This window comes from Oncorhynchus mykiss, chromosome 13, assembly GCF_057628025.1.
Source record: "Oncorhynchus mykiss isolate SJ-2025 chromosome 13, ASM5762802v1, whole genome shotgun sequence".
Lineage (NCBI taxonomy): Eukaryota > Metazoa > Chordata > Actinopteri > Salmoniformes > Salmonidae > Oncorhynchus > Oncorhynchus mykiss.
Window position 1 is genome coordinate 12213808 of NC_143034.1, and position 11193 is coordinate 12225000.

General features: G+C 44.4%; 1 protein-coding gene across 5 annotated transcripts in view; it reads right to left on the reverse strand.

Moving 5' to 3' along the window:
- Window positions 1–607: 607 nt before the first annotated feature.
- Window positions 608–11193, reverse strand: part of LOC110510799 (dynamin-2) — a 52536-nt gene continuing 41950 nt past the window's right edge. For all 5 annotated transcript variants that reach the window (XM_090195180.1, XM_090195185.1, XM_090195183.1 and 2 more), the window contains 4 exons: window positions 9728–9892; window positions 4711–4937; window positions 3331–3582; window positions 608–2936 (listed from right to left, as the gene is read on the reverse strand). In XM_090195180.1, coding sequence (XP_090051306.1) covers window positions 2870–2936; window positions 3331–3582; window positions 4711–4937; window positions 9728–9892 — 711 coding nt within the window. In that variant the 3' untranslated portion in view covers window positions 608–2869. The remainder of the gene's footprint in view (window positions 2937–3330; window positions 3583–4710; window positions 4938–9727; window positions 9893–11193) is intronic.

Below are 11193 nucleotides of genomic sequence, written 5' to 3' on the forward strand. Positions count from 1 at the left end.
CATAGGATGATGTCACTTTAACAGGGTATTACCAAAAAAGCATCTTCATCAGTATTCATTGTTAGGTGTGTCTGTCAGCTGCTCTGGACCAGGGACACGATTCAGTCCAACGAGTGTTATAGAGCAGTGGGTAGGTCATTTACAGAGATTGCATTCATTGAGTGATAGAGTGAGATGAAGGGAGAGAAAGAGAGATGAGGGGAGAGAGAGAGAGATGAGGGGAGATGAAGGGAGATGAAGGGAGAGAAAGAGAGAGAGATGAGGGGAGAGAAAGAGAGAGAGATGAGGGGAGAGAAAGAGAGAGAGAGAGATGAGGGGAGAGAAAGAGAGAGAGATGAGGGGAGAGGAAGAGAGAGAGACGAGGGGAGAGAAAGAGAGAGAGATGAGGGGAGAGAAAGAGAGATGAGGGGAGAGAAAGAGAGATGAGGGGAGAGAAAGAGAGAGAGAGATGAGGGAGAGAATGGGAGAGAAAGAGAGATGAGGGGAGAGAAAGAGAGATGAAGGGAGAGAAAGAGAGAGACAGAGAGAGAGACAGAGAGGAGAAAGAATAGAGGGGGATGAACAGGAACAAAAAATACTTGGACAAAAAGAACAGCCACCACCTCAGTCCCTTTATCTCTTTATTATTCCATATCACATCTCTATCCACCTTCTTCACACTACGATTCATTCCTTTGTTAATGTATCATGTCATTCATCTGTTCATCCAATAGGAAAGCCACAGGTAAGAGGCACTTAGAAAAATAGAAAAAGTTGTTTTAAAAAAAAACAATACAAAGAGTCTGAAACGGCATTCTATTCCCTCTGTCTGGTTTCTGATTGGTCCATTCAGGAAGCAGGTCCATTTTGATTGGTCCATTCAGGAACCAGGTCCATTTTGAATGGTCTATTCAGGAAGCAGGTCTATTTTGAATGGTCTATTCAGGAAGCAGAGGCCAGATTGACAGCAAGCTACCATTTACAATAGACTGGGCTAAAAGCCGGGATTTCATTAAAGAAGCGATAAGCAAACAACACTCACAACAGTGATCCTTTTAAAGGGAATATCCAAGATGTTTGCAGAGATGTTGCATTTGCGGTAAACGCTGCGGATGTCATGAATGACCTTTTAAAAGTCAAGTGCAGTGAGCTTATCGACAACCCATCTTCGATTGAATCTCGGCCCTTGTCTAACAACTATCTACTACTAACATCGATAACTGACGAGACACTAGGTATCTCTATTGACTACAGGGTTGGTGCCAATTCCATGTCAATTCCATGTCAATTCCATGTCAATTCCATGTCAATTCCGAGAGAAAACCAAATTCCAAATGTTCCTCATTAAAGAGCATTGAAGAGAATTGGAACTTTCTGAATTGACTGAAATTGAAACGGAATGGACACCAACCCTGACTGGTTAGCACTGTTCTTTGAGTGAACTCTGAGGGCAGTTGAAGCTAACTATTTTCCATCGAAATCAATTCATTTTATAGCATAATTAGCATTTCATCAAAATGAATTTCAAAAAGCTGCGAGCGAGAAAGGACTATAATATTCCTGCATAGATATTGAAGTGCATATTGAAGATCAGATCTAAAAATACAAATGTACATATGATCCAGTAAGAAGGTTAGAAACATTTAAAACAGTATAAAGAACTAAGTATTTTGTTATTAATTATGGAGTGTATTTGTTATTTAATGGAATAATGCTTCCATGTGAAGAAGTATTCTAGGTATTCACAAACATCTGTTACATATTTTAAACCTGTTTGATTTAAAATTCTGTCTGATCGACCGGTTTGAAGTTCATTAAAGTTAAGTTAGAGTTAAACAAAAACATGTAGTTTCATTTTTCTCTCTCTCTCTCAATCCCTTTGAAAAGTTGAAGGTATTAAACATTGTAACAAAGCTATAAAAAAACTATGTGACCAAAAGTACATAGTGTTGATTAAATGAGAAAAAAAAAACCATGACAATATGAATATTAAGAGAGAATACATGAAATAACAATAACATGACAATATGAATATTAAGAGAGAATACATGAAATAACAATAACATGACAATATGAATATTAAGAGAGAATACATGAAATAACAATAACATGACAATATGAATATTAAGAGAGAATACATGAAATAACAATAACATGACAATATGAATATTAAGAGGGAATACATGAAATAACAATAACATGACAATATGAATATTAAGACATGAAATAACAATAACATGACAATATGAATATTAAGAGGGAATACATGAAATAACAATAACATGACAATATGAATATTAAGAGGGAATACATGAAAGAACAATAACATGACAATATGAATATTAAGAGGGAATACATGAAAGAACAATAACATGACAATATGAATATTAAGACATGAAAGAACAATAACATGACAATATGAATATTAAGACATGAAAGAACAATAACATGACAATATGAATATTAAGAGGGAATACATGAAAGAACAATAACATGACAATATGAATATTAAGACATGAAAGAACAATAACATGACAATATGAATATTAAGAGGGAATACATGAAAGAACAATAACATGACAATATGAATATTAAGACATGAAAGAACAATAACATGACAATATGAATATTAAGAGGGAATACATGAAATAACAATAACATGACAATATGAATATTAAGAGGGAATACATGAAATAACAATAACATGACAATATGAATATTAAGACATGAAAGACAGGCTTGAAACATGTTAGGGAATAAAACAACATTACGCAAAGTGTGTTTTTGTAGTCAAAGGACGTTAGGAGAGGTAATTATTCATTCTGTCTGTCTGTCTGTCTGTCTGTCTGTCTGTCTGTCTGTCTGTCTGTCTGTCTGTCTGTCTGTCTGTCTAGTCCAGCAGTGAAGGCTCTGAAGGGCGTATGATGGTGGGCCGGCCTGGGGCCGCTGGGGGTCTCCTGTTGTAGAGGAGGACAGAAGGAGGGAGAGAGAGGGAGGAAGGGAGGGAGAGAAGCAGGGAGGGAGAGAGAGAGAGGGAGGAAGGGAGGGAGAGAAGCAGGGAGGGATGGAGGGAGAGGAGGGAGGGAGGGGGAGGGAGAGAGAGGGAGGGAGGGATGGAGAGAAGCAGGGAGGGAGAGAGAGGGAGGAAGGGATGGAGAGAAGCAGGGAGGGAGAGAAGGGAGGGATGGAGGGAGAGGAGGGAGGGAGGGGGAGGGAGAGAGAGGGAGGGAGGGATGGAGAGAAGCAGGGATGGAGAGAAGGGAGGGATAATCATTACTAATAAAAGTGACCTATTGTGACAGAGGTAAGTGGGGTTGTGCACACTCGCCTGCCCTGGAGCAGAGCTCTTACCTGGGTATGCCGGGGGGCAGGGCTGGGGGTACCCTGGCTGGGCGAGATGGGATCAGGGGGACATTGACGACAGGGTCCGCTGCACTGTAGGTGTTGACTGGTGGGGGTCCGGGTCGAGAGGGGATGAGGGGCGCCCCGAAAGCTGGGTTTTGGGGACTGGAGGGAGGAGGGGCGGCGGTGGGGCCTCTTGCTGCCGGGGGGCGACTAGGAGGGGGGACAGCGGCCGGGGCTGGTCTGGCCTGAGGAGGGGGGCTGGGGGAGGGAAGAGGAGGGAGGGGAGAGAGATAGAGATGGGCGAGATGGAGAGAGGGGGGGATAGATAGGAGGGGGGAGAAAGAGGGGGGACACAGAGAGAGAGAGAGATAGAGAGGGGGAGAGAGAGGAAGAAAAAGGGGAAATATATTCAGTTTCACATCCAAGTGTACATTAACCTACATGTGAGAGCCTAGTGTGTGTTTGAACATGCGAACTGCATCTGTACATGTGTGTGTACATGTGTGTGTGTACATGTGTGTGTGTGTGTACATGTGTGTGTGTACATGCGTGTGTGTACAGGTGTGTACATGTGTGTGTGTACATGTGTGTACATGTGTGTGTGTGTACATGTGTGTGTGTGTGTACATGTGTGTGTGTACATGTGTGTGTGTACATGTGTGTACAGGTGTGTGTGTACAGGTGTGTGTGTACATGTGTGTGTGTACATGTGTGTGTGTGTACATGCGTGTGTGTACAGGTGTGTACATGTGTGTGTGTACATGTGTGTACATGTGTGTGTGTGTACATGTGTGTGTGTGTGTACATGTGTGTGTGTACATGTGTGTGTGTACATGTGTGTACAGGTGTGTACAGGTGTGTGTGTACATGTGTGTGTGTACATGTGTGTGTGTGTACATGCGTGTGTGTACATGTGTGTGTGTACAGGTGTGTGTGTACATGTGTGTGTGTACATACGTGTGTGTGTGTGTGTACATGTGTGTGTGTACAGGTGTGTGTACATGCGTGTGTGTACATGCCTGTGTGTGTGTGTGTGTGTGTACATGCGTGTGTGTACGTGTGTGTGTGTGTGTACATGTGTGTGTGTACAGGTGTGTGTACATGCGTGTGTGTACATGCCTGTGTGTGTGTGTGTGTACATGTGTGTGTGTACATGTGTGTGTGTACATGTGTGTGTGTACATGTGTGTACAGGTGTGTGTGTACATGTGTGTGTGTACATGTGTGTGTGTGTACATGTGTGTGTGTACATGTGTGTGTGTACAGGTGTGTGTGTACATGCGTGTGTGTACATGCCTGTGTGTGTGTGTGTGTGTGTGTACATGTGTGTGTGTGTACATGTGTGTGTGTACATGTGTGTGTGTACATGTGCATCTCTCTCTGTTACCTGGGTTCCTTGGTCCTCCAGGTGTCGTCTACAGGTGGAGGTACAGGAGCTGACACTGTGGTTGTACTGATGTCTCCTATGATCAGCAGGGCTTCTTTCAGAGCATGGTACATCCTCAACATCTCATCTCTCCTCTGAGCCTGGTCAGTTGACTCCTCCATCAGACTGCCCTGGTCCCCACAGGAATACAGGTAGGCCAACAACTCAGAATGGATGAAGTCTTTAGCCTAGAGAAGGAGAGGGGGATGGGGAGGGAGAGAGGAGGAAGAGGGGGAACGAGGGTAGTGAGAGAGAGAGAGAAGGGAGGAGAGAAGAGGGGGAACGAGGGTAGTGAGAGAGAGAGAGAAGGGAGGAGAGAAGAGGGGGAACGAGGGTAGTGAGAGAGAGAGAGAGAGAGAGAGAGATTGAAGGGAGGAGAGAAGAGGGGCAGAGAGAACAAGAAATAAGGAGAAGATAAGACATGAGGTCTCAGACTTGTTGACAAATGTGTTCACATAGTCTGGTGTGTACGTGTGGTTCACATCGTCTGGTGTGTACGTGTGGTTCACATAGTCTGGTGTGTACGTGTGGTTCACATAGTCTGGTGTGTACGTGTGGTTCACATCGTCTGGTGTGGACGTGTGGTTCACATAGTCTGGTGTGTTCGTGTGGTTCACATCGTCTGGTGTGTACGTGTGGTTCACATCGTCTGGTGTGTACGTGTGGTTCACACTTCCGCGTTATCTCCATGCTGACGTGCTGTTTGTTGCTACTTGGCTAACTGACAAACTTTTTTTTTGTGCTTTTAATAACGTCCACACTCAAGGTCAATTTAAGTGTAGGAAAGGATGAAACAGCGTCTGTGCCACCAGTAAGTACAGATAGTGGTATAAATCCCCTCGTCCCCGCAGCCGGACAATTTCTCATGGCTTCTGGAAAGAAATGCTTTCGGCATGCTCAACCGGTGACGCTCATTCAGCCAATAGAAACTTTGAACCAGTTTCCCCCATTTAGCAACGAGTCAGAGCCCGAGCCCTAACCCTTCCCAGGTCTCTCCTCCACCCGTCCTCCGAGCCTTCCCAGGTCTCTCCTCCACCCGTTGCGGGGTCTGAGACGCAGAGCCTTCCCAGGTCTCTCCTCCACCCGTTACGGGGTCTGAGACGCCGAGCCTTGCCAGGTCTCTCCTCCACCCGTTACGGGGTCTGAGACGCCGAGCCTTCCCAGGTCTCTCCTCCACCCGTTACGGGGTCTGAGACGCCGAGCCTTCCCAGGTCTCTCCTCCACCCGTTACGGGGTCTGAGACGCCGAGCCTTCCCAGGTCTCTCCTCCACCCGTTACAGGGTCTGAGATGCCGAAGCCTCCCACCATTTACTCGGACAAATTGAAAACTCTAGTCATTGGCGACTCCATTACCCACAGTATTAGACTTAAAATGAATCATCCAGCGACCATACACTGTTTACCAGGGGGCAGGGCTACCGACGTTAAGGCTAATCTGAAGATGGTGCTGGCTAAGGCTAAAACTGGCGAATGTAGAGAGTATAGAGATATTGTTATCCACGTCGACACCAACAATGTTAGGATGAAAGAGTCAGAGGTCACCAAGTGCAACACAGCTTCAGCTGCAAATTAGAGTAATTGTCCCTGGCCCCCTCCCAGTTAGGGGGAGTGATGAGCTCTACAGCAGAGTCTCACAACTCAATCGCTGGTTAAACTGTTTTCTGAAAGAAAGAATTTGTAGTTAACTGGCCCTCTTTCTGGGACTCACCCACAAACAGGATGAAGCCTGACGGAGTGACGGATTCTATCCTAGCTGGTGGGGTGCCCTCATCTTATCTATCAACATAGACAGGGCTCTAGCTTCTCTAGCTCCACAATGAGATAGGGTGCAACACTAGTGACCGTTTCTGATCTTCTAGTCATGAAATCTATGCATCCTACTCAATCACAGTAGGATATAGCTACTGTTTACAGGCCTCCTGGGCCGTTTACAGTGTTCCTCTCTGAGTTCCCTGAATTCCTATCTGACCTTGTAGTCATGGCAGATAATATTCCCCAAAAAATGTGACTTGAATATTGACATGGAGAAGTCCACAGAGCCACTCCAAAAGGCTTTCGGATCCATTGTTGACTCAGTGGGCTTTGTCCAACATGTCTCGGGACCTACGTCCAATCAAACGACCAATCATACCCTGGATCTAGTTTTTGCAGATCTACATGTTTTTCCTCGTAATCCTGGACTATCGGACCACCATATTATTACGTTTGTAATGAAGGAATATCAAAAGCCTCGGACAACCCAAAGAGTCCTAGATGCCCTTTCAAAATCCCTCCACCTACTCAAAGACGTCGGAGTGCAAAAATCAGTTGACCACCTAACCGAGGATCTGAACTTAACCTTGCGTAATACCCTATATGCAATCGCACTGCTAAAAACTAAAAAACGTTTGTCACATGAAACTAGCTCCCAGGTATATAAAAAATACCTGAGACCTGAAGCTTCCAGAAAACTGGAATGGAAATGGCGCTCCACCAAATTGGAAGGCTTCTGACTAGCTTGGAAAGACAGTACCGTGCAGTATCGACTACTTTTCCAGCCAAAACGATCCAACATGTATATTGATACTGAACTAAAAAGCAGCATTCCCTAAGTGAGGATGGCCTTCACTTCAGCAGTGACGAATTCAGGAACTTCTTAGACAAAAATATTATGATCATTAGAAAGCAAACTCCTCTTTGAATATTTCAGTCGTCCTGAGTCTGCACAGAACTGCCAAGATGACCTCGAATTAATGGAGACACTCATTTTTTACTCCTCTATCTCTCCACACATTCACACAAATAGTCATGGACTCTATAAACCTTCCAGCTGCCTACTGGACCCTATTACAACTAATCTACTGAAAGAGCTACTTCCTGTGTTTGGCCCTCCTATGTTGAACATAATAAACGTCTCCCTATCCTCCGGATGTGTGTAACCGGTGTGAAATGGCTAGCTAGTTAGCGGCTGTGCGCGCTAATAGCGTTTCAATCGGTGACGTCACTTTCTCTGAGACCTTGAAGTAGTGGTTCCCCTTGCCCTGCAAGGGCCGCGGCTTGGGTAACGATGCTTCGTGGGTCCCGGGCTCGAACCAGCCATTTCACACCAGTTACATTTGTACCAAACCCACTAAAATTGGAAGCAATAAAGCCAATAAAGCCTTTACAAAAGCCTTTACAACTTATATCGAATCTCCCCCCAAATGTATTTTAAAGCTGTTGCTCAGCAACTCACTGCCTTCCTGAAGGCAGATCATGTATTAATGTATAAGAAATGCTCCAGTCTGGTTTTAGACCACATCATAATGCTGAGACTGCACCCAGATTGCCTACCCAGGAAACCTGTGTTTCAGAAATAAGGAAGTGGATGGAGGCAAACGTTTTACTTTTGAACTCAGTTCTAGGTCCCAAGAAACAAAGAAATCTGCTGTTTGATCTGACTCTGAATCTCGAGGGTTGTTACAGTCGTCTCAAATAAAACTGTGAAGGACCTCGGCGTTACTCTGGACCCTGATCTCTCTTTTGACAGAACAGATCAAAAATGATTCAAGCACAGTTTTTTTTCTATCTTTGTAACATGTCTTTTCAAAACATGATGCAGAAAAGCTCATCCATGATTTTGTCACTTCAAGATTAGACTGCTGCAATGCTCGACTCTCTCTCTCCTCGGATAAATAAACTGCAGCTAGTGCTAAATACGGCTGCTAGAATCTTGACTAGAACCAAAACATGTGATCGTATTACTCCAGTGCTAGCCTCCCTACACTGGCTTCCTGTTAATGGCTGATTTCAAGGTTTTACTGCTAACCTACAAAGCATTACATGGACTTGCTCCTACCTATGTCTCTGATTTGGTCCTGTCGTACATACCTACACGTACACTACAATCACTAGATGCAATCACTTACTGTCCCTAGAATTTGTAAGCAAACAGCTAGAGGCAGGGCTTTTTCAAATAGAGGTACATCTTTATGGTCTGCGGAGCCGTGTGAGAGTCGCAGACTCAGTCTCAACCTCTATATCTTTCTTTTCAGTAGGTCCAATGATTGAGTGTAGTCTGGCCCAGGGGTGCGAGGGTGAACGACAAGGCACTGGAGTGACGAATCACCCTTGCTGTCTCTGCCTAGCCAGCTCCTTAGTCTCTCTACTAGGATTCTCTGCCAAAGGGGATGAGTCACTGGCTTGCTAGTACTCTCCCAAGATATCCCTAGAAGGGGTGAATCACACCATGCAAGGATATACTCAACCGGAGTGGGTTGAATCACTGACGTGATCTTCCTGTCTGGTTCTGCGCCCCCTCGGGCTCGTGCGGTGGAGGAGATCTTTGTGGGCGAGACACCACCTTGTCTCAGGGTAGTAAGTTGGTGGTCTATTGATATCCCTCTGGTGGTGTCGGGGCTGTGCCTTGGCAAAGTGGGTGGGGTTATATCCTGCCTGGTTGGCCCTGTCCGGGGGTATAGTCGGACAGGGCCACAGTGTCCCTCGACAACCCCCCTGTATCAGACTCCAGTATCTATGCTGCAATAGTCTATGTGGCGGGGGGAGTAGGGTCAGTCTGGTATATCTGGTATAATTATCCTGTTATATCTGGTATAATTCTCCTGTTATATCTGGTATAATTCTCCTGTTATATCTGGTATAATTCTCCTGTTATATCTGGTATAATTCTCCTGTTATATCTGGTATAATTCTCCTGGTATATCTGGTATAATTATCCTGCTGTTTGGGGTTTTAGGCTGGGTTTCTGTACAGCACTTTGTGACATCATCTGCTGATGTAAAAAGGGCTTTATAAATACCTTTCATAGATTGGTGTTTGTTTAGGTGCTCTGATTGTGTGTGTGTGTGTGTGTGTGTGTGTGTGTGTGTGTTTAGGTGTTCTGATGTATGTGTGCGTGTTTGCATGTGTGCTCTGATGTGCTCCAGTATATGTATGTGTGTGAGTGAGTGAGTGAGTGAGTGAGTGAGTGAGTGAGTGAGTGAGTGAGGTGTCCACTCACGCTGTTGATCATGAGGTGCATGATGGTCTTGGGCATTAGATCCCTGATGGACTTGTTGACGATGCCGATGTAGGAATCCACTAGATTCCTTATGGTCTCAACCTGCCTCTCCAGCTGGGGATCCATAGAGAAGGATTCTGCTGGTCCTGTGTCCTCACTGTCAACCTGGGGGAGGGAGAGAGAGAGGGAGGGAGGGGGGGTGAGGGTGGAGAGAGAGTGAGGGGGGGGATGCATGAGACACATTGAGAAGGATTCTTCTGGTCCTGTGCTTCACTGTCAACCTGGGGAAGGGAGGAGAGGAGGAGAGTGTACCTGTGTGTGTACATGCTTGCGTGTATATTTATCCATCCGTGTGTGTGCGTGTACGTCCGTGTGTTACCCAGTGTAAGGTCTGGAGTGTGACGTTACGATCTCTGCTGGTCGGGTACTGTGTAGCAACCTAGCAGCCACAAACGTCCTGGTCTGCTCTAGAAAGCCTATGTGAATTACAGTCGCCAGAATGGACAAACCAATTATTTTACAGACAAACGTTTTGGGCATCGAAAATGTGTTTATTGTGATCAAGTTTCGAACCCCATTGTGAATTATTTTAAAGTTCTCTATACATGTAAATGAAGATATCAAGATCTGTAATTAAATACTGGTCCATTCTGACTACTAGATCTGTAATTAAATACTGATCCATTCTGACTACTAGAACTCTAATTAAATACTGATCCATTCTGACTACTAGATCTGTAATTAAATACTGGTCCATTCTGACTACTAGATCTGTAATTAAATACTGATCCATTCTGACTACTAGATCTGTAATTAAATACTGGTCCATTCTGACTACTAGATCTGTAATTAAATACTGGTCCATTCTGACTACTAGATCTGTAATTAAATACTGATCCATTCTGACTACTAGATCTGTAATTAAATACTGATCCATTCTGACTACTAGATCTGTAATTAAATACTGGTCCATTCTGACTACTAGATCTGTAATTAAATACTGGTCCATTCTGACTACTAGATCTGTAATTAAATACTGATCCATTCTGACTACTAGATCTGTAATTAAATACTGGTCCATTCTGACTACTAGATCTGTAATTAAATACTGATCCATTCTGACTACTAGATCTGTAATTAAATACTGATCCATTCTGACTACTAGATCTGTAATTAAATACTGATCCATTCTGACTACTAGATCTGTAATTAAATACTGATCCATTCTGACTACTAGATCTGTAATTAAATACTGGTCCATTCTGACTACTAGATCTGTAATTAAATACTGGTCCATTCTGACTACATTTGTTGTCACACAGGACCATGTGCTGAAACAGACCAACCACGGGCCGGCCGGCCGGCTACGAGGACCCTCTCAGGCAGCATGATAACAACTACATCGACCATGATCCTTTGCTAGTTACGGCCACTTTCTCCGTGATCCTTAGCGATTATTTTGGTGG